This window comes from Cetorhinus maximus, chromosome 20 (assembly GCF_964194155.1).
Source record: "Cetorhinus maximus chromosome 20, sCetMax3.hap1.1, whole genome shotgun sequence".
In the NCBI taxonomy this organism is placed as follows: Eukaryota; Metazoa; Chordata; class Chondrichthyes; order Lamniformes; family Cetorhinidae; genus Cetorhinus; species Cetorhinus maximus.
This window is the reverse complement of record NC_135898.1, coordinates 47,933,361-47,957,098: the sequence shown is the minus strand read 5'-3', so window position 1 is coordinate 47,957,098 and position 23,738 is coordinate 47,933,361. Positions and strand designations below refer to the sequence as shown.

General features: G+C 42.2%; 1 protein-coding gene and 1 long non-coding RNA gene across 2 annotated transcripts in view; one reads left to right on the top strand and one right to left on the bottom strand.

Moving 5' to 3' along the window:
* The window catches only part of lgi1b (leucine-rich, glioma inactivated 1b), a 32,760-nt gene extending 16,799 nt beyond the window's left edge, over positions 1–15,961 (top strand). Inside the window, exons 5-8 of the mRNA XM_078566024.1 lie at positions 1,228–1,299; positions 11,052–11,221; positions 13,282–13,446; positions 13,535–15,961. Of these exons, the coding sequence (XP_078422150.1) occupies positions 1,228–1,299; positions 11,052–11,221; positions 13,282–13,446; positions 13,535–14,355 (1,228 nt within the window). The 3' untranslated portion in view covers positions 14,356–15,961. The remainder of the gene's footprint in view (positions 1–1,227; positions 1,300–11,051; positions 11,222–13,281; positions 13,447–13,534) is intronic.
* The window catches only part of LOC144695094 (uncharacterized), a 50,550-nt gene continuing 37,505 nt past the window's right edge, over positions 10,694–23,738 (bottom strand). The window contains exon 3 of the long non-coding RNA XR_013579862.1: positions 10,694–10,877. This is a non-coding gene — a long non-coding RNA (uncharacterized LOC144695094). The remainder of the gene's footprint in view (positions 10,878–23,738) is intronic.

The window sequence follows — 23,738 nt, the reverse complement described above, 5'->3', positions numbered from 1 at the left end:
AAGGACACCCTGGTCCCTTTGTACATCAGCATTTCCCAAACTATCACCATTTTAAAAATACTCTGCCACCTGTTTACTCCTGCAGACCAACCTTTTATTAGCATTTGCTGCTTGACTGTCTCACAGCATGTTGTACTTGATTCACCTGCATTGATCCCACTGTTCACAGCCAGAAAAGGTATCAAATATGTCACTGGCTGTGAATCGTTTCTTGATGACCAAGATGATCTGATGAGTTGGTTGCAATTCACATCCTGTAGGGAAAACCACATTAATGCTAGCTCATTAAAGTTTTAATTGCGGTCTAAGGCCTTCCTGCCATAGTATATTGAGGGACTGGAAACCATGGGGCGTTACGCACCAGAGAATATTTGACATGAAATGTAAATGTACATTATAAATATAACTTGTAATGGCAGGCTTACTGAGCCACCTCATGTACTGTATTGAGAGAAACTGACCTTTATTGCACTTTATGTAATGTCAAATTTGAACTTATGTTATGTACTTTTACAAATTTTATGAATAAAGTTATTTTTGGAAAAAAATAATGTTTTAATTGCCTATTTCCTCAAGAGCTTTTACCAAAAAATGTGTAAGCACACTTAAAAAAAATTAAACCTTTTAAAAACAAAACATTAAAAAAGTAATTTATTTAAATCTATGACAAATGTCAAAAGCCTTGAAGCATGACATTAGGGATCTCTTTTGCTTTCCGATTGACCAAAGTAGTTTTGTTGATCGTATGATTACTAGGGATGCACTTCACAACTAGCGCAGAAGGCAGCTATGTAAGTTCTGGACCAAAGCTGGAAACTTAAGTAGGTAGAAATAAGTCTATTCATTTAGCTGCTATAACAACATTTAACTTTGCTAAAGTAACAGTAAACATTAAAATTTCAAGTTCCAGCTAACTTGAAGGCCTAGACTCCTGATTTACCCAAGATTGAATTTATGAACAGGCAGAGTTAAGAAATGCTAGCTGCTGAGTCCTACTCAAATTCAATTTAAAAAAAACCTGAACGCAGTAAAAACAGGAGATCAACTGGTCTTTCAAAATTTTTAAGCGTTAGAATGAGAAACATGATGGTCCAAGGTACCTTTCATACTTTCCCCTTGCTGTCTTAAGCCATTTTAATGAGTGTTGAAGGAAAATTTGCTGAGGTAACAGTTTAAGAATTATATATTACTAATATATTGTCTTTCACTTTTGTTTGCTTTCAACAGAAGTTTGGCGAATAACAATCTTCAAACCCTTCCTAAAGACTTATTCAAAGGCTTGGATGCATTAACTAATATGTAAGAGAGTTATATTTTCATTCCATAATATTTTGTATATTCTTTGTACAGGAAGTCTCGAGTATATAGAAATTTTCAGTGTTGCTGAACGGAGCTCTATTAATGTTCTAAAATGGATTTTCAGTTGTTAATTCAGCACTACTAAGGGCAGCTTTATTCTGGAGAGAGAAATGATGTGCATTAAATGCTTATAGTATATTTATCAATAGGTGTGAATATATCTGCTCTGAGTCAGTTGTGCTAAGTACATCATGCACAGATTATCCATATTATGAAGCACTGATGCTTGCAGACCTCCTGTCGATAAACCAAAGATCTGCAGTTCAGAGATGTTGTAGATTCATTAAAGGCTCAAAAAATGTTACTGAGGTGCTGGCCTTATAATGCCTGAATAGATTTTAGCACCCACATGAAACAGGTGCAGAATGCTAAGCCCCAAAGTCAACCATGCCTGGGCTTTTTCCTCAAATGGGACTCTGCTTCCTCGTTGTGAGATGTACACATATTTTGACCCAACAATTTGGGTTTCTTCTTTGTATTTCTCTGCTCTCAGTAATGAAGGTGTGCACACTTTCTTGAAGCAGCAACCCATCTCTCATCTGCTGTATTTGACAAGGGAACTGTAATTGTACCCAGCCCGCTGCAGAGTCATCTCTATCTGGAAGAAGAGGATGAGTGGAGGCACTCAAGGCAAGGGTCTTTTCACCATGGGCATTCAAGAAAAAGCTATCTATATGCTGCTGCCCATGGCAACAGGCCAAGTCACATGACTGAGATCTGCTTGTAGGCTTAATGATTTATTCAAAGGAATAAATCATTCAGGGTCGTTGAAACATGATGGGCCATTTATCACCTCTAGCCTGTTCTGCCATTCAACTAGATCATGACTGACAAATCAGTTGACCCTTACATTGACTTGTATTATGTATTTTTTCACATGCTTAACACGATAATGCAGTGAAAAGTGTTACAAAATGCCCTGTCAGCCTGTGCTGTCATCTTTTCTACTGTGATTTCAATAGCTCTAGCTGATTAAAGAAAGATTGGTTTTGACATTGAAAAAAAAATCTACATTTGAAAAAATCTAACCACCTGTTCACTTACGTTGCTTGACAGGCACTCTGCTTTGAAATTGAAATGAGCACCTTTAGTTCTTTCCTTCCTAGAGAGCAGTATAATGTTTGGACAGTTGTGGCCTTTCTGAATGCTTGGCTGAGTTTCAAGTGTCAGTGGATTTCAGCGCAGTAGGTGTTCCATTCACCTGAGCATGAATGACAGTTTAAAGAAGTTGTAATGACAGAATGTGACTTTAATGTGTTTCTGTTTTCTTGACACAAGCTAATAGGATTGCAAGTACAAGGTTCTTTTTCCACACAGCACAATGCATTTTTCTCAGTATCAATGAAATGGAGGCATTTATTAGATGGTGAGAGGCTTATTTTTCCCCCAAGGAATGTAAAACAATTTAATTGATATTGCATGGAATCTGAGGACCGAACATGGTACATACTGGATGAGTGGCTATGAAGGATATATGAGAGACATAGAGGTTGCATGGGGTGGCATAGGCAATCTGAGGGTGCATGAGCTGGCAGGGGGATGGGAGAGAAGCAAGGGGAGAGGTTTAGGGTGCCTTTAGCATCGTTAGGAGCTGTGATACTGTGCTGGAGAACTGAGACAGGCCTTTAAACCCTTGCAAGCTGCACTGTGAACCTGATCTTGTTGTGAAAAGACAAAAATAGAATATGAAGTCACACATGGGTTAGATGTGCAGTTTGTGAGCCGTGAAAGTGCATGCGGTTGGGCTTTCCAGAGACCAGAGGAAGATTTGGCTCATAAAGTCTAGATTTCAGTCTTAATCACTCGTGGACTATTTAACAAATTCTAAACTTCCCACTCTGTTCATGGTGCACTCAGTTAACGCTGCAAACTATGGTTACGTTCTGTGTCTTAGGAGGTCAGGCAGCATCTGCACAGAAAGGAAGGTAGTTTTTTTAGATCCATGACCCTTTGTCAGAAGCCAAACAGAAACAGATATAAGTAGCAATAAAGGTGAAGAATTCAAAAGAGGCAAACAAAAATCATGTTGAAGAGAAGAGCAGAGATTCTTCAAGGTGGATATCCCTGGAAGAGATGCGACAGTGAATTGACCAAAAAAGCAAGAAGCTCATACTCCAGAAACTGGAAATATGAAATTAAAACAGAAAACACTAGAAACACTCAAGTTGGGTCAGGTCAGGCTGGGTCAACTTCAGAGCTGATAAAGAATCATAGACCTGAAATGTTAATCCTACCTTTTTTCCCCAGCTGCTTTCTGACCCACAGGTCATTTTTTGCATTTTCTGTTTTGTACTTCAAATTTTAACATCTGAAGTATTTTACTTTTTGATTCACTATAGAATTTGACAGAAGTGTATGGTCTGCTGCAGCCAGACCTCGAAACCTCTTTGGGGACAAGAGCTGCTGCTGTCTTGAAATTATTTTGCCACTGAATCATTTCAAGTAACAGAAGATACCTGACAAATTTTCTAATTTGTAGCCTGCACCTGCACCATGCAGGTTACACCTCAATTGTTGCCTGTCTATGCAATTTCGGTGCAGACTTGATGGGCTGAAGGGCCTCTTCTGCATTGTGTGATTTTGTGTTTCTGTGAATTTCATTACTTTACCTATGGATGCCCCTTAGGAAACTAAGGAATTCCCAAGAACCCAGTTCATATTTTTCTTAACACATCCAGGGTCAAACCTAAAGAAAGACACAGTGAGGTATACACATTTATCAATGTTGTGTTGCAGAGAACACCGAGATTTTGAGACAAAGGTTAAGATGCTTTGATCCATTTAGGGAAAGTCGCTGTATAGCCCAGGTAAGTTATTCCGTATTTCTACAGTCTACTCCATTTTATACTATTTCTGGGAGCCTGGTGGAGAAATGAACCACAACCAGGAGCCAAAAAAGAAATCTGTAGAATAAACCTTTCGTTCAGAGGGCATTTAAGAAATCCAAAATTTAGTGCCTGAAATATTCAATGCACAACAGTCATGCATATGATCCAGCGCTCTGGCAAAAGCAGGATCCCTGTCACTGCCCTCAATCTTACTTCAAGATCAATGCATATCATATCAGTCTCCACAACTATTTTATTTTACATAGTGGGCCACAATCAGGCATTCCATTCCATGAGTACTCTACTCGAAGACAGGTTCTTGGCTCATTGTCTCCTGGTGCTTCAGCTTGAGTCATTTTCTTGGCAGTTTTTGTCAGTGGTGGTGCCTTCCACTCTCAGGGCACGGCAAGGAGGTAGGTCCCTAGCTCAGCCGGATTGGGAATCGAACCCGCGCTGTTGACATTATTCTGAACCACAAGTAGCCATCTAGCCAACTGAGCTAACTGGCTGCCATAAATAAGATTAGGCCCCCTAATTGTTTATGAACGAAATTTAGCGCCTGTTTCAGTTGTGCAGCCTGGACACTGATGGAGGAACTTTCACCAATAAGGCAGGTAGCACTCTTGTGTCGTGCAATGAACGTGCACAGGCTGCCTGCCATGTTGGACTCTTCAGTGCCAAATTTGCACCAGTAAATTAGGTGCCGAGCGGCAAGAGGCGACTCCCATCTGACATAGACGACAGGGGCTGCCGTTTTCAGTGGAGGAAGGACAAGGGCGGCACCTACAGAAGGGGCAGCAAAGCTCTAGGAAGCTGGAGGAGGAGACATCCGAGCTCCAAAACATTAGAGACAGCGAAGAGGCCAGCTCACCCCAACTTCAACCTCAAAGTGAGGAGGCCAGTGCACCCCAGCTCCAAGAAGCCAGGAGCAGTGAAGCACTCTGCATACCGCAGCTCCGGGAAGCTGGGAGCAGCAATGCTCCCAAGGGGGAATGGATGGGAAAGACTTCTTCAACAGAAAACAGTCCAACCATTGCTCCTTGCATGAACCCCCTGACGTCACCTGAGCGAAAAAATTCTAATGCGTTTCTCAGTCCATCACAAGTGAGACAATTTGTGAACACTATGGGTTTACAGAGCAGACGCAAGGACTGGAACTTTCAAAGATAACAGGTTTGGTAAGTGACAAAACGCTTTAAAATGGGCGTGGAGATTGTTTCCATTAATGTGCGTAGCGTTAATTATACTACGCTATGTGTTGTGACCTTGGATTACCTTGCCAAGGTAAAAGCTGACCAGCTATTTTTATGGGTGAGATACCACTGTTCAGCCCTACAGGCAATGGTCGTGATTGTGATCCCATGGGCCATCAATCTGGTCGGGTGGAAATGACTCACTTTCCTCCAGCCTGGGAATTATGCTGTGGGGAGGCAACTACATCATCCCTGAAGTTAAGAAGGTGGCGGGCGGGCGCCTCACCATAGCAGATGTAATGTACAATAATGCTCCGCTCCAGTTAATTAACGTGTACACCCTGGCTCAAAACAGTGAATGGCTGGACATCCTTCAGCATCTCCCACTGCTGCTGGCAACAGCCAGGCCGGTCATTCTGGCTGGTGACTTCAACTGCATCATTGATGTGGCTGGATGATCTGGCAGGACCGACAACAAACTGGACGCCACATCCAGACTCCTGATGGAAACAGTAAAAGATACCAAGCTGCATGATGTCTTCAGCAACCCTGCAGATGCAGTGCAATGTCGATACACTTGTCCGTGACCGGACGGGTCCATCCGTTCCAGGATAGACTTCCTGTTTGTGTCCTGAGCATTCACGGTCAGATCCACTGACATCAAGCTGGTGTTCTTCTCTGACCACTGCCTCCTACTGGCTAACTGTCACTCACAGGAAGACCAAAGGGTTGGCAGGCGGACATGGAAGCTGAATGTGAAACTGTTGACCCCAGAAAACATTGAGAAACTCAAAAGGGATTACAAAGGTTTCAGAACAATGAAACCCCTCTTTGAGTCGAGTGAAGTGATCAAGGTGAGCATCAAGAGGTTTTTCAACCTCAATGGTGTTCAGAAGGCTAGAAAGGAACAGAAGGAAATATCCCAACTCCAGAAAAGCATGCAGAATCTGCTCCGGCTGTAGTCAATGTCAAGAAGAATCACCAAGAGGTGAAAAGTCAGCAACCCTTGTTCTTTGCTTCAAAGGCCTCCAAGATCATCTTCTGGTCTAGAGTCTGCTCGGTGGAGCAGGATGAGACGTGCTCGCATTTCTTCTTCTAAATGGTATACAGAGAGAGCTGTGTGATCAGCAGCCTGACGGAAGAAGATGGCTCGGTAACGTCATCACAGTCTGACATTTTGAGGATTGGCATATCCTTTTATGCCAAACTGTATGACATGAAGCCCACAGACAGCATGGGTTCCCAGTCCTTCCTATCCTTTATCATGGAGGTCTTAGATGACAGTATGCAGGAGAGTCTGGACAAACCGCTAACTCTGGATGAGCTAACTAAGGCCCTCAAGCACTTTGAGAAGAGAAAAGCTTCCGGAAGCGACAGCTTGTATTCAGCTCTATGGAACTGGATCAACCCAGACCTGCTGCAAGTGTGTAAAAGTATGCTTCTAGCTGGCAGCATGTCAGAAAGGCATCATTGCCCACATCTACAAGCAGATGGGGGAAAGGGAGATAAGTATAAATTGGTGACTCATTTCACTACTGAATGTGGAATAAAAAGTTCTGTCCAAGGTCTTTACCTTGGACATCAGGCCAAGACTGCTCTGGATTTGGTGATTCACCCTGGCTAGACCTGCAGTGTACCCAGCAGGAAGATCTCTGATAGCCTCATGCTACTCAGGGGTGTGATTGCCTAGGTACAGGGCAGGGGTGTGGACACCCACTTCATCAACCTGGACCAGGAGAAGTCCTTTGACAGAATATTGCACACCTACATGATGGATGTGCTCTCCAAAATGGGTTTAGGGGAGAGAATCTGCAGTCGGATTCAACTGCTCAACACAAACATCAGTAGCACAGTTTCAATCAATGGGTGGGAACTGGAAAGCTTTCCAATTAGATCTGGAGACCTGCTGCACCCAGCTGGAAGCCCAAAATACTAAGTTGTTGACTAAGGTGGATGACCTGGAGAATGGCAGTCGAAGACAAAATTTAAGGATTCTTTCGGTGCCCGAGGGTGTGGAATAGGGAAACCCTGCAACTTTTACTGAGGCACTTCTTTTGGAGGTTTTTGGCAAGGAGAGTTTCAATTCACCGCTGGTATTGGATCGAGCCCATTGCTCTTTGGTGTCGCGGCCACAGCATGGCAAGCCCCCAATAGCCATTAATACTAAGACTGCATCACTATAGAGTGAAGGAGGAAATTTTGCGTCTGTCTAGAGAAAAGGGTAAACTACACTTTTGTGGAAGCAAGATATTCATTTACCCTGACCTTAGTGTGGATTTAGCGTGGCATCGTGGAGAATATAAATTTGTTAAAACCCAACTTCATGAAGCTGGACTTAAATATGGCTTTCTCCATCCTGCTCGCCTGCATGTAACTTTCAACGGAGTGAATAAGATTTTCAACACACCATTAGAAGGTTCAGCCCTTTTCAAGGACACAATTGTAGCTTCTCTTAATAAGTCGTATCGTGACTTCACCCAGGACAAAACAGTACTCAATGCTTAATTAGGTAACTATGTGTGATGGTTCTGTTACACAATAAGTTTTGTTGATTATGCCAATATCTTTGTATCTTATGTCCAAACTGCACTAATCGTCGGAAGTTTTACATAAACCCTATGGTTATTTATTTTTTACCTTTTACCACATGTGCAATTGAATTCTTTGAGAGTTGAATCCCTCTTTATATTCTCCCTCTCTTGTTGAGTACTGTATTACAAAACTGTTGCTTCGGATAGATTCTGCATAGGCTGTTTAGCATAGGCTGAGCTTTACAATACTTTTGTCTGGGATATGTGATTGTATATTACTTTAATGTGGACTGTCCTTTTGAGACACACTGGTCAGATAGATATGAATAGTACACTAGCTGTGAGGGGTAGCTTTCACCTCATTTGTGGAGGTGATGTAAACTTTTCTTTCCTTCTTCCCTTCTCTTTTTTTCTCCCTTTTCTTCTCTCTCCTTTTTTCTCTTTTTCTGTCTCTGTCTCTCATGTTGAAACTTTTCGCCTTGCACTCATCAGGACACTCACAAGAATACCAATATAAGGGAGAAAACAACAATTTATACTGTATGTGAAGAGAGTGGTTGATTGGTTGGCAAGTGGTGTTGCCATAGAGAATGCACCGCTGATGGTGACTGACAGTTAAATGCCAAGCATTGTTTGAAATTTAAACCAGGCAGCTTGTTGTTTTCCCCCTTATATTGATATTCTTGCCAGTGTCCTGATGAGTGCAAGACGGAAAGCTTAGATATGTCTCTTTATCAGCAATAACGACACAAGTCAAATTACATTGTACTTTCTGTAATTTTCAAGTTAAAATACTTCGTAATGTATGTTTACAATTTTATGAATGAAGTATGTTTTTGGGGAAAAAACGGTGCAATGTGCGCCGATTTCCAGACCTTTGTTCCATTCCTCTGAGAGGAAGTGAGGGGATTGGTTACTGTGGGCAGAACCTTATTGAAATAGACTCATTTGCAGCACAGGGCAGCTCGGGAACCTGCTTGATTTAGTAGTCAGCTTTGCCATAACTCTTTAACTCAGCCGTGGCTTCCTGACCAATCACATGATAACATCCTGAATTTGTCCAAGGAAAGTTTTTCTACTTAAAAGTACCTCAGTTTCTGACCCTTCCCTGGAGGCCCTGCTGCGGGATCTGGAGGACTGAAGTGAAGTGCTGTTTCCTATAGAACGAAGGAAGAGGCCGGTCTCTTAAACCAAGCAAGTGTAGATGGAAGTGGCCGAGGAAGTGAGCAACACGAGTGTGGTCCCTTGAACCTGGGTACAGTGCCCCAAGAGGTTCAATGATCTAATAATGGCAGGAAAGGTGAGTGGCATCCCATTTTGAGGTGCCAACCTCTATACTCTGACTTTCCCAGCAATCTCCTGCACAGCACTCCTCAGACCAATACATCTTGTCTCTGCAGGCACATCTTCATATCCCCATCTGAACAATCAAAAAACAGAAAATGCTGGAAAAGCTCAGCAGGTCTGGCAGCATCTGTGGAGAGAGAAACAGAGTTAACGTTTCGAGTCCGCATGATTCTTCTTCAGATCATTTTCCAATCCTCTCTGGCTATAGGCATGGCATGAGAAAACTGGAGGACTGCTGTTGTACTGTTGTTTCAAAAGGGAGGAAGGGATAGACCAAGAAATTACAGGCCAGTCAGCCTAACCTCAATGTTGGGCAAACTATTGGAAAAATTTCTGAGAGACAGTATAAATCATCATTTAAAAAGACACAGATTAATCAAAGACAGCACAGATTTGTTAAGAGAAATCTGACTAACTTGCTTGAATTTTTTGAGGTGGTAACAAGCAGGGTTGATGAAGGTGCTACATTTGATGTAGTCTACATGGATTTTAACAAGTCATTTGACAAGGTCCCACATTGCAAATCGGTCAAAAAATAAAAGCTCATGGAATCCAAGGGGAAGTAGCAGGTTGGATCCAAAATTGGCTCAGAGGTGGAAGCAAAGGGTAGGTTGGTGCGTGAATTTGTGACTGAAAGATTGTTCCCAGTGACGTTTTCCAGGGCTCAGTACTGGATCCCTTGCTATTTGGGGTATATCTCATGATTTAGACTTAAATGTAAGAGGGCATGATTCAGAAGTTTTCAAATGATACAAAATTGGCTATGTGTTTGATAATAAGGAAGAAAGCTACAGGAAGATATCAATGGATTAGTCAGGTGAACAGAAAAGTGGCAAATGGAATTCAATCCAGAGAAATGTAAGGTATTGTATTTGGGAAGGGCAAATAAGACAAGAGAGTACAAAATAAATTGTAGGATACTGGAAGGTGTAGAGAAGCAAAGAGATCTTGGAGTACATATCCACAGATCCCTGAAAGTACCAGGACAGATAGATAAGGTGGACAAGAAGTCATATGGGAAACCTTCATTTATTGGCTGAGGCCTAGAGTATAAGAGCAGGCACGTTATACTAGAACGGTAAAATACTAGTTAGACCTCAGCTAGAGTACTGTGTACAATGCTAGCCACCTCATTACAGGACATAGTCACACTAGTGAGGGTAAAGAGGAGATTTATGAAGATGTTGCCAGAAATGGTGAATTTTAGCTTTAAAGAGAGATTTGATAGGCTGGAACTGTTTCCTTTGGAGCAGGGAAAGCTGAGTGGAGATTTAAGTGATGTGTATAAAATTATGAGAGGTCTGGATAGAATGGATCGGAAGGGCCCATTTCCTTAACAGAGGCCAATAACCAGAGGGCATAGGTTTAAAGTAATTGGTAGAAGGATTAGAAGGGAGTTGATGTGTAATTTATTTTCACCCAAAGGGTAGTGGAGGTCTGGAACTGACTGATTGGAAGGTTGGTAGAGGAAGAAACCCTTTATTGCATTTAAAAATACTTAGATGTGCATTTGAAGTGCTGTAACCTACATGGCTATGGACCAAAAGCTGGAAGGTGGGGTTAGGCTGGCTGCTCTTTGTCTGGCAGGGATGTGATGAGCGGCTTCCACCGAACCACGGCTGACACATATATGAAACAAAATTTTGGGATACTTCAATTCGTAAAATAAATGCAGTATTCTTATTGCTATTTTGAAAATAAATAAGATCATATATTATTATCAGCCATTATTATGGCAGTATTTCACTGTGCATTTTTTATAAGTCACCAATTAAAACTGCTTTTCTTCACAGAGATCTTAGAAGCAATTCTTTCCACTGTGATTGCAAACTGAAATGGTTGGTAGGATGGTTGAATAGCACCAACGCAACAGTTGATCAGACCTATTGTGCAAGTCCAGGGAAGTATAATGAAACAAAAATAAACCACCTCCCACTGAAAGAATTTGACTGCTTGACTGCAGGTGATTCAGTAAGACACAAAGATATCCTTGTATTATGAACAGTGCTAGTTTTGGAATTTCCAAATTTTATTTACCCATTTGGTTCAAAATTTACAAATTTCAGACAAAGTTGGATGAACAAAAATTGATTGAGAAATTTTATTACGCTTCCCCTCTACTATTTATCTCTAGATGCCTGATGTTGGCTTCCACCATTGGTCTTTTTTCTGGTGGGAGGCAGACCAATCTGGGCTCTAGATGTTGCCATTGGCAATTATTAATGCTGACATGATTGATCAACAGAACACTGTTGTCGATCTGATTCTCAGTATTTCTTCCTCCCTCATGCAATGTTAGATGAGGTAGTTTGCTATTGTATGATATTCTTAAATAATTTGTTTCTTAATTTACCATTTTGATTCAGTTTGATCATTTTAGTTAATTTTATTATAAACATCTGTTTGGTTGAGGCAAAGCATCGTCAGAAAATTCTAGTAGCCTCGCCCCTTTGGGGGGTATCCCTGTCGGACTAGGCTTGCCTAACCCGACATTTAGATTGGCTTGTTTCAAAAAACCGCCTCTTCAGCATGCACATTTTCTGTTCTCATTCCAATATGCATTACCTTACAAACCTGTCTATTGTGTTTTGCTCTAGGGATGACATGCTTGAGCCACTTACTAGGGAAGAGAAACTAAAATCTTTTATTCTTACGTTCCTCATGGCTTTTATCTTCTCAGTACCTTCTAGGTGGGATGTAGCTAAGGTTGAAGAGCTCTGCCTACCCTTTATGATGATGGTAGTGGTTAGGAAAACCGCACCCATTAGTTGTAAATAACCCCATTGTTCAGAGCTGCTTTCCGCCTGTCTGAATTCTTACCCTCCAGAGTCTAACACTCTTAGAGCAAACCTTTTGTTTTTCTTTCAATTTTTAAAAATTAATTATTTATTTTACTTTTATTTATATAATTATAAGATTATTTTACTTTTTTCTCACCATAGGACTGCAGTTTGGGTTATACTTTGTTAGACAGTACCAAGAACACCAACTTCTATTTATGTAATGCCTTTAATGTAGTAAAATGTCACAAGGTGCATTACCAAACAAAATTTTATACTGACCCACATGAATATTCAGGCAAATATCAAAGGTTTGGTCAAAGAGGTAGATTTTAAGGAGTATCTTAAAGGAGGAAAGAGAGTCGAGAGGTGGAGAAGTTTATGAGGGAATTCCAGAGCTTAGTGTCTTGGCAGCTGAAGCCATGGCCATCAATGGTAGAGCAAATAAATTCAGGAATGCTCAAGATGCCAGAGTTGGAAAAGCACAGATATCCAGAAGGTTATAGGCCTGGAGGAGATTTCAGAGGGGTAAGCCACTGAGGGATTTGAAACCAAGAATGAGAATTTTAAAGCTAAGCATTGCTTAGTTGGGTACCAATGTCAGGGTTTTTGGTGAATGGGAGTGGGGACATGGGCAACAGAGTTTTGGATGACCTCAGGTTTATGGGTGGTTGAACGTGGGATGCTAGCCAGGAGTGCATTGGAATAGACAAGTTTAGAGGTAACAAAGGCATGGATGAGTGTTTCGACAGTAGATGAGCTGAAGCAGCGGCTGAGCTAGGCAATGTCACGGAAGTGGAAATAGGATGTTTCAGTGACAACACGGATATGTGGTTGGAAGCTTACCTTGGGTCAGATAAGACACCAAGGTTGCAAACAATCTGGTTCAGCCTCAAATGGTTGTTAGGAAGAGGTATGAAGTCGGTGGCTGGGGAGTTTGTTGCTGTAAAGATTTCGGTTGTGCATACTGCCTATTGGTGCTATCCTGAATGGTCCATCCCCTAGTGCCTACTAGTGCTTGCGAGTGCCTAATGGCCTTCCCTTAGGGCCAATTGGTTACAGCATTACAAAAATTAATTTCATTAAAAGGTAAATTTCAGTCATCCTGAATATTTTAAGCTGGTGAACTAATTAACAGAGAAGATCATAGCTCAATTTTCCTATCCTGGCTTCAGTTATGTATGAATAGTTAAATTCTGATGAATAGATAAATTTTATAATTGGTTTTTTTTCTTTTTCATAGATTTTGTTGTTTACCAGACCTTAAAATTTCAGTCTTTGTCAATTGAAAGCTTCACTTACATGGACGATATTTATGTAGCAATTGCACAACCTGTGGCTGGGAACTGCGGCATCCTTGAATGGGATCATGTAGAAATGGTCTTCAGGAGTTTCGACAACATTACTGGTATGAATGCCTCTCATTTAACGTGGAAAATATCATTACTGTCTCTTTGTGCATTGTTTCTGATTTTTTTTTTTGATTCTTTACACAGGCTCTTCTACAGTAGTCTGTAAACCATTGATCATTGAGGATCAGCTGTTTGTAATTGTTGCCCGGCTCTTTGGTGGCTCTCATGTATACAAAAGGGATATTTCTGCCAACAAGTTTATTAAAATCCAGGATATAGATGCTTTAAAAATCAGAAAGCCAAATGACATTGAATCATTTCAAATAGATGGGGAATGGTTCTTCATTGTTGCTGATAGCTCCAAGGGTGGGACTACAACTGTGTATAAATGGAGTGGAAATGGATTTTACTCACACCAATCATTGCATCGTTGGTACAAAGATATAGATGTGGAGTACCTTGAAATAGCTAACAAACCACATTTAATCTTATTAAGTCTTTTCCAACGTCCTATTATCTATCAGTGGAACAAAGGGAAGAAAGAATTTGTTTGGCGTATTGATATTCCTGAGACAGATAATGTATATGCGGTTAAACATTTTAAAATTAAAGACAATTTGTATATTTGTTTAACAAGATTCCTTGGTGACTCCACAATAATGAAATGGAATGTCTCCATGTTTGTGGAAGTACAGACATTTCCATCACGAGGATCCATGGTATTGCAGCCACTTAAATTAAATAAATGGCAGTATGCCATTCTGGGAAATGACTATTCATTTACTGAGATTTTTCAATGGGACACCGCCAAAGGAAAATTTATGAAATTTAATGAAGTCATCATCCAGGCTCCAAGGGCATTCACTTCTGTATTGGCAGATAACCGTGAGTTTCTGTTTGCCTCAAGTTTTAAAGGAAATACACAAATATATGAACACATCATAATTGACACAAGTGGGACATAAGAATACTGACTTAGATGTGTTCACATACCAGAAGACTTCTTGAAACAACAGTAAATGCACGTGTATAACTGCATTTGTTAATGAAGTCCATGCATGATTTTGTAATGCTGTATTTTAAAATGAAAGCTGTTGTAATTAACATTGCAAGAACAATATTCTCTGTTACTTTTCCTAATCTTACAGTAAAGTAACATGTGCAGCACTTAAAGCGGATCATCATTGGATGAATTTATACTTACTCAGTTGGCACCTCTATGCAGAATCTCACCAAGGGTGGGTGGGACTTGTCAAGGACGGCTATTAAAATTTATGGTATTATTATGTTAATATATGATCAATTATGCTTGGTCACCTAAGGATGCCTTAGTTCATGCAACTACATCTTATCCCCAGATGTGTTGAGTAACTAGAGATCTGTAAAATGGCCACTGAAGCATCACCATGTTTATGATTACGTGCACAAATCAGATATTAAATGTATATCACTTTTTTTTTACTGTAGATAGTAAGACTAAATGTAACAAGGATCAAATTGTTTAGGTCACTTTATGTAGTGAAATCATAATGATTCTTTTCTGAATTGATTTACAATGTCACTACACATGACCAGAGTAACTCTTTACCATTTCATCATCCCCTTTCCTCATTCCCAGTCATTGCCATGACTTAAGCCTAGAAATTAATGTTGATATTATCAGTGGATGAAAGGTTAATGCATTCATGTGACATTCATCTGTTTACTATTTTAAGAGAGACTTTAACCCACTTAAATCATCATGTTAGTTCTGTATTAAAATAAAAGATGGAGGAGTGCCTTATGATTGCATTAAGTGTTAGTCCATAGATATCACAAATATCTTTTAGCATGAAAGTTATTATAGAAATCTGTATCTAAACATACTGGGTTCAATTTCTGCTGTTATTCTGCAATTTGAACGCCTCTTCTGCTGAAGTTATGGTTGGATAAATGGGAAAGACCCAAACAGGAAATTCACTAACTGGAATTGTAATAATTTTCTAAGATTGCTGTATATGTTGTGTATGCTGTATATGTAAAATCTCAGCTTTATTACAAATCCATTGCCTTTGCTTCTTTTAAAGTTATAAGCAGATCACTAGTTTTAAAAATATATGCTTTCCTCTGAAGAGAGGGGATTCCCAACATCTGCCATATTTACAGCTGTTTTCCTGTGAGCTTCAGATATCACCACCAAATATCCTTATCATGTAGTTGGAATATTCTGCACTTGTTCAGAAGAGATATCGATAAACCCTGATAGATTAAAAAACCTCTCATAAATGATAATACTTATGCTGATTTTGAGTTGGAGTTCACATTATTTTGAAAGATGCCCCCTCAGAATTTGAATTTAGAGAACTATAATTAAAGAACTACTTAAGAAATAACAGTGATCTTCGAAGAACTAAACTACTCATATCTGCTCAATGATCAAATGCTTGCTAACTTGGCAATACAAACTATAAATATTTAGTAACTTATCAATTACAGTGATAAATATTAAAATGTTAGCCCATTTTTGATTCTATGTGTAACTGTGATGTACAAATTCAAAATAACTGTATAATAAATGAATTTACCAATGCATTTTTATTAAAAAATGTTCAATAATAAAGTAATCACAGACAAACTAATGGATTAACAAATTTGCTTATGATCAAAAATATACAGAAGTAGCTTAAACAAGATTTCTTTACCAAATACTGGATTAAGAATTTCCTATTGTGTTGAATTGTAGTATAAACACACCCCCTTAGTGTCTTTGCAAAGTGGTTGTCATTTTTCAGTAACACTAAAATAACAGTGAAATGTTTGATATAAGGTTGTCCTGACTCCATAGAGAAGTGGTATAAGACTTCTAACTGTTCCCATTGGCAGAAGGTCAGTCAGTAGGTCAAAAACTTGAGGACACCAGTATAGAGTGAATGGCAAAGGAACCAACGGCGACATGAGGAAAAAATGTTTTTATGCAACAAGTGGTTAGGATCTGGAATGTGCTGCCTGAGAGGGTGGTGGAGGCAGATTCAATTGTGGCTTTCAGAAGGGAATTGGATAAGGACCTGAAGAGCAAAGAATTGCAGGGCTATGGGGAAACAGGAGTGGGACTACTTGGATTGTTTTTGCAGAGAATCGACACGGGACATGACTAGTCAAATGGCTTCCTTCTGTGCTGTAACCATTCAATGGTTCTTGGAAGTGGCAGTCTTATATCCCTTCAACCCTTTATCCTTCATCCTCCTAGCTGTGGCTGTTAGTAGCACTGTCACCTCTGAGTTACAAGGTTCCAGGTTCAAATCCCACTCCAGGGCTTGAGCACAAAAATCAGGGCTGACAATGCAGTGCAGAACTGAGGGAGCGCTGCACTGTTGGAGATGCTGTCTTTTGGATGAGACATTAAACCAAGTCCCCATCTGCTTGCTTGGATGTATATAAAAGATCCCATGGCACTATTTTGAAGAAGAGCAAGGAAGTTAACAGGGTAGCATAACTCCAATGTACTGTCAAGCCAGATTTAATATGTGTTGTGGGCAAGTGTTCTTTGCAGATCACACGCAATTTTTATCTTAATTCAAAGTTGATTTAACTGTTGGGATAACTTTTATTTTCTGGTTGTTAAATGGGAGCCAGCATTAATTCCCCAGCCCAGCATTGGCCAAGTCAGCATTGTTTATGAAAATCAGGCTGTGCTGATATTTCAATTATTTACGAATGCAGACAGAATGGAGGGACTGAGATTGATGCAGTGCGTGAGCACACTGTGCTCCCACTTGTTGGAATTTGATTTGAATTGAGACAGGGTAGCGGCCTTTTCCATGGCAGGGTGTCATTGACTGCTCACGCTGCTTTGTAGGCATTGCATCTAGATTCAGAGATGCACTACAACCACAAAGGGTTCTGCTCCCTCAGTGTGCAGCTGGTGTGTGACCATGCACAGTGCACAGGTTAATGCACGCTGTCCTGGCAGCAGTCATTGTGCCTTTATTTTGCATTAATCTGCTGTACCATTGACAATAGAGCAACCAAGAGAAGCCATGTGGTAGCTATTGGGCAATGAGGGCTATTCCCTGATCTCCATTGTGCAACCCATGCACACACGGACAGCATGTGTAATGAGTGCCAGGCTGCCACATGGAATGTCATTGAGTAGACCATCTCAATGCTTAGCCAATGGTTCTGCTGTTAGGGCCTTTCTGGAGAAGCCCTGCAGTACTCTTCAGAGCGTGTGTCATGATTCATCGTGATCTGCTTTATTTTGCACAACCTCCCCATTATGTGGGCACAGCTATTGCCAACTGGTATGCCACAGACAGCTGAGGAAAAGGATGGGAAAAGATGACTAGCACATGCCCTGTCTGGCTGGGCTGTCCATGATTGTCTCACCTGACAGCAGTGCCAATGAACACAAACCCAATTTCCCATTCAGCAACCATCTTTCTGTTTCATAAGAACATAAATCGGAGCAGGAGTAGGCCATTCAGCCCTTTGAGTCTGCTCCCCACCCGGAGGCAGTGGCATAGTGGTATTGTCACCAGTCCAGCAATCCAGGGTAAAGCTCTGGGGACCCAGGTTAGATTCCCACCACGACATATGGTGAAATTTGAATTTGATAAAAATCTGGATGATAACCACATTGCCAATTGTCATAAAAACCCAAAGATAAAAGCAAAAAACTGCAGATGCTGGAAATCCAAAACAAAAATAAAAATACCTGGAAAAACTCAGCAGGCCTGGCTGCCATCCTTACCTGGTCTGGCCTACATGTGACTCCAGACCCACAGCAATGTGGTTGACTCTTAAATGCCCTCTGAAAAGCACTCAGTTCTCAAGGGCAATTAGTGATGGGCAATAAATGTCAGCGATGCCCACATTCCATGAGTGAATAAAAAATAAAAAAATTCAATGAGATCATGGCTGATCTACTTCAACACCATTTTCCTGCACTATCCCCGTATCCCTTGATTCTTTAATATGTAGAAATCTATTGATCTCAGCCTTGAACTTACTCAACAACTGAGCCAACAACTCTGGGGCAGAGGGTTCCAAAGGTTCACCACCCTCTGAGTGAAGAAATTCCTCCTCATCTCAGTCCTAAATGGCCTGCCCCTTATTCTGAGACTGCCTCCTGGTTCTAGACACCCCAGCCAAGGGAAACATCCTTCCAGCACCTACCCTATCAAGACCTGTAAGAATTTTGTATGTTTGAATGAGCTCATCTCTCATCCTTCTAAACTCCAGAGATTAAAGGCCCAGTCTATTTAATCTTTCTTCATAGAGTAATCCATCTGTCCCACGAATTAGTCTGGTGAACCTTCGCTGCACTCCCTCTATGCCAAGTATATCTTAGGTAATGAGACCACAATTGCACACAATACGCCAGGTGCAGTCTCACTAAGGTTCTATATAATTGCAGTAAGACACCCTTACTCCTATACTTAAATCCTCTTGTAATAAAGGCCAACATTACATTTTCCTTCTTAATTGCTTACTGTACTGTACTGTACTGGCATGGTAGCTTTCAATGACTCATGAACAAGAACATCCAGGTCCCTTTGAAGTTCAACATTTCCCAGCCTCTCACCATTTAAGAAATACTCTGCATTTCTGCTTTTCCTACTAAAATGGATAATGTCACATTTCTCATATTGCATTCCATCTGCCAAATTTTTGACCACTTGCTTAACCTCTCCAAATCCCCCTAAGCATCTTTGCATCCTCCTCACAACTCACACTTCCACCTAGTTTCATGTTACCTACAAACTTAGAAATATTACATTTAATCCCCACATTCAAATTATTGATATAAATTGTGAATAGGTGGGTCCCAAGCACTGATCCTTGCAGTACCCCACTAGTCACAGACTGCCATCCTGAAAATGACCCTTTCCCGTCTATTGACCAGTTCTCAGTCCATGCCAGTATATTACCCCCAATCCCATGTGCTCAAATTTTGTTTATCAACCTCTTGTGTGGGAGCTTATCAATAGCTTTCTGAAAAATGTAAATATACCACATCCACCGGTCTCCCCCTTGTCCATTCTGCTAGTTATATCCTCAAAAAAACTCGAGGTTTGTTAAACATCATTTCCCTTTCATAAATCGTTGTTGACTCTGCCCATGCTATCATTATTTTCAAAGTATCCTGTTACCACATCCTTTATTATAGATTCTAGCATTTTCCCAACTATTGATGTTAGGCTAACAGGTCTGTAGTTCCATGTTTTCTCTCTCCCTCCTTTCTTAAATAGTGGGGTTATATTTGCAGGAACCATTCCAAAGTCTATAGAATTTTGAAGATGACCACCAATACATCTACTATCTCTACAGCCACCTCTTTCAAAACCCTGGGATGTAGATCATCAGGCACAGGGGTTTTATCTACTTTAAGACCCATTAATTTCTCTGGTACTTTTTTTTAAACCAATATTAATATCCTGCAGTTCCTTGTTTAGGCTTGATTCTCCATTATTTCTGGGATATATTTAGTATTTTCCCCTGTGAAGACAGACACAAAAGGAGGGATTTTCTGGTCCCGTCAGTGGTAGGTGTCATGGCGGGCAGGACAGGAAAATTTGGAGAACATCCAAAAGCCAGTTTTCCGCCAGCATAAAAATGGTTTGAAATTTTCCACTCTTGACTTTCATGGCAGGTCAGGTAGCCTGGTGCACTATGTCAGGAATCGCATTTGCATGCATTTGAATCTCATACTCATTAAAAACCCAGCTTGCTGGAGCCACACCCCAACGCCAGATCAAATGGCCACACCACCGGCTAATTAGATCGGCGTAATTCATGACCAGATATAAGTGACGTGCACCTGGCAAACTGCACTTCACTCCGACCTCGACGTGTGTATGCAATGCTCGCCTACCTTTCACTGTGCTGTGCTTGCAGCTGCTCCAACTCCATGCCAAGGCTGCTCAGGCAACACTAGTGGTAAGTGTAGTGGGGTGGGTGCTCAGAGTCAAGGCTTCTCATGCGAGACCAGCGGGAAGGCAGGTTGGTGGGAGGTTGAAAGGCAAAGGCTTGGTTGGGGAGGTGGGGGAGAGGTGTGAGACAAGGCGAGGCAAGGGAAGGTGCTGGGAGGCAAAGGCTTGACTGGGGGAGTGAGAAAAGAGAGGCAAAGGAAGCGTCTGGAAGGCAAAGGTTGACTGGGGTAGTGAGACAAGACCGAGGCAAAGGGAGATGAAAGGCAAAGGCTTGACGGTGGAGGGGTTGGGGGGTGGTGGGGGGTAGGATGACTGGGGAAGGGAGCACACAGGCACATGACTGGGGTGGTGGGAGGGATATTAGTCAGGGCCAGAAAGCAAGTCAGTCGTGGGCAATAGTGCAAGAGGTAGTCGGAGCCAGAAAACATAATCAGTCCTGTGGATTTGTGCTGCAATTAGAGGGATAGCTTGGCATGCATGTCCCAGTCCCAGTCCAGGGAGCGGGAGGATCTGTCACTCCTTTGTTAGTCGTGCTCAGCATGGTGCGCAGGGCATGGTCAGTCCCTTACACACGTTGGTCCTCGGGGTTGGTGGCTTGCAGTGGACGGGGTGCAGAGGAGATTCACCAGGATGTTACCTGGGATGAAATATTTAAGTTATGAAGAGAGGTTGGATAGACTTGGGTTGTTTTTGTTGGACCAGAGAAGACTGAGGGGCAACCTGATTGAGGTGTACAAGATTATGAGGGGCATGGATAGGGTCGATAGGGAGCAGCTGTTCCCCTTAGTTGAAGGGTCAGTCACAAGGTGGCATAAGTTCAAGGTGAGGGCAGGAGGTTTAGGGGGGATGTGAGGAAAAACTTTTTTACCCATAGGGTGGTGACGGTCTGGAATGCACTGCCTGGGAGGGTGATGGAGGCGGGTTGCCTCACATCCTTTAAAAAGTACCTGGATGAGCACTTGGCACATCATAACATTCAAGGCTATGGGCCAAGTGCTGGTAAATGGGATTAGGTAGGTAGGTCAGGCATTTCTCACATGTCGGTGCAGACTTGATGGGCCGAAGGGCCTCTTCTGCACTGTGATTCTGTGATACTAGGCTGCAGATGGGCACAGTCAGTCAGGGGAGGCATCTGCAGTCCGTACACAGGGAATAGGTAATGTAGGAGGGAGGGGCACTTGATGGTCTCATAAGGGGGGATCTCAGTAAGTCACAGTGCTTTGAGCCTCAAGATGGGGAGGAGTCAGGTTTACGTGGGGCATTGAGACATCAACATCAAATGATTCATGGGGGGAGGACAAGGATATCAACGACAATGATTATTGGATCAAGGATTAGAGTGGGAGGAAAGAGTGATTGGAGGGAGGGAAATGTATTCTTGATGCTTTTCCAGTATGATGGGAGGGACTTCCACTGTCATGGGGAGTGAGAGCGGTGGAATCTGGTCTTGTAGTAATACCTCAGCGCCACCATTTTTCAAAATGACCCAATGACACAGTTGGAAAACAAACTATGAAAAAAATCACCAGGAGAGGTGGACCAGGATCAGATTATGGGAGGAGCCGACCACAGTACTTGTGGACTGATTGAAGGGGTACCCAACTAATGTCTGCTTTACCAATTGGAGAGGAAAGCACAACTGAGAAATGTTAGAAACAGTCAAATGCCAACTTAGGGATTGTGGTGCCTTAACTCATGTTGCGCATCCTTGCGAGAGCCTATTCCCAATCGGTGCCATTTTTGGATTGGCTTCCAAAGTTCCTTTCTCCCTCTCATAGGAAATCGCGAGTGTCAGAAGGATCCAACTGAAAAGGGGCAACAGGCCAAAATGCATTTGCCTAATGGCCCAAAAAGCTCTAAAACCTACAGCTGCCAGGTTCAGGCTTTGCATGCACCTCTCCCTGCCGTCGCCTTCAGGCTGGGCAACAACCTCACCCTGATGAAGAGGCACCAGCAAGGCTCCCTCAGGACCCTGAAACTGAGGCTGACAGACCCATTCAACGGATGTGTTTGGCATACCAAGGGTATACTGAAGACGCCTCATACTTGCAGATGAGCAAGAGACAGTGCCATTGATGCCTTCATTTGTCAGTGGATCGGTGGCTCAAATCTGCCACATTCTCCGGGAGGATCTGACGTCGCAGGGACTGGGAGGGCATCCATTGCCAGTGGCTCTCAAAGTGACTGCTGCTCTGAGCTTTTTTGCGAGTGACTCGTTCCAAGGCTCCACTGGGGACCTCTGTGGGATTTCTTAAGCATCCACTCGTAAATGCATCCAAGTGGTTACCAATGCCCTATTTAGCAAGGTGCAAAATTACACCCAGATCTCCCTAGGTGAGGACAGCCAGGCTGCCAGAGCAGTGGGATTTGCAGTGATCTCCAGATTCCCATAGGTGTAGGGTGCCATTGACTGCACACATGTGGTTTTAAGAGGTCCCTGGCAGGATAGGGTTCCACTCTCTCAATGTGCAGCTGGTCTGCAACCACCAATAGCAGATTATGCAGGTATGTGCAAGATATCTTGGAAGCTCCCATGACTCCTATGTCTTGAGTCCCTTGCTGGTGCCACAGATCTTCAAAGGCCCTCAGTGCATCCAGGGTTGGCTCCTCAGTGACAAAGGCAAAGATGTGGCTGTGACATCCATTCGGCAGCCACAAAGTGCTTCAGAGGAGGGGTACAACACTGCTCATTCTGCAACACGCTCGTTGATTGAGCAGACCATTGACATCTTGAGATGCATTTTTGATGGACAGGTCAGACAGCGTGCTCTAATACTCTCCCCAGAGGGTCTCCTGTACCATTGTGGCTTGTTGCACTCTACACAAGATGGCGCTCCAAAGTGGGGATGACTTGGCAGCATGAAAGATGGGGGAGCTGCACGTCTCCTCCAATGAGGAGGAAGTTGAGAGGGCTGAGCTCGATGAGGGCGAGGGAGCTGAGGCTCCAGAGGATGAGGCCACAGCACAGACCAGACGAGACAGGCATGCATGTGAGATGCTTATAGCCACCAGGTTGCAGGAGGATGATGATGACTAGCTCATACGAGTCTCTTTCACCAGAGCCCTCCATGCTGGATCTACTTTAACACCCTTGTTGTGACCCTCATCATCTCAATAAAGCACATCAATCTCTGAATGAGTAGTTACACTTTTTTATCATGAATGTCCTCATCCTTGGAAGGCAAGACAGCCTCTGGAGCATATGGTCTTTCTGTTATGGCATAATAACTCCAACAACACGTTTTGTGAGCAGCCTCTTCAAACATCTCACCAACATTTCAATACCTCAGAGCCTTCAAGAGGCAGGAGCAGCACGACAATCCTCGGTGCACTCATGGCAGTATGCCTGCAGTGTAGCAAGACACCTCTAGGAGGACAGTCATCACTCAGTGGTTCTCATCTTGATGTGTGAGGTCTAATCTGAATCCACACTGCAG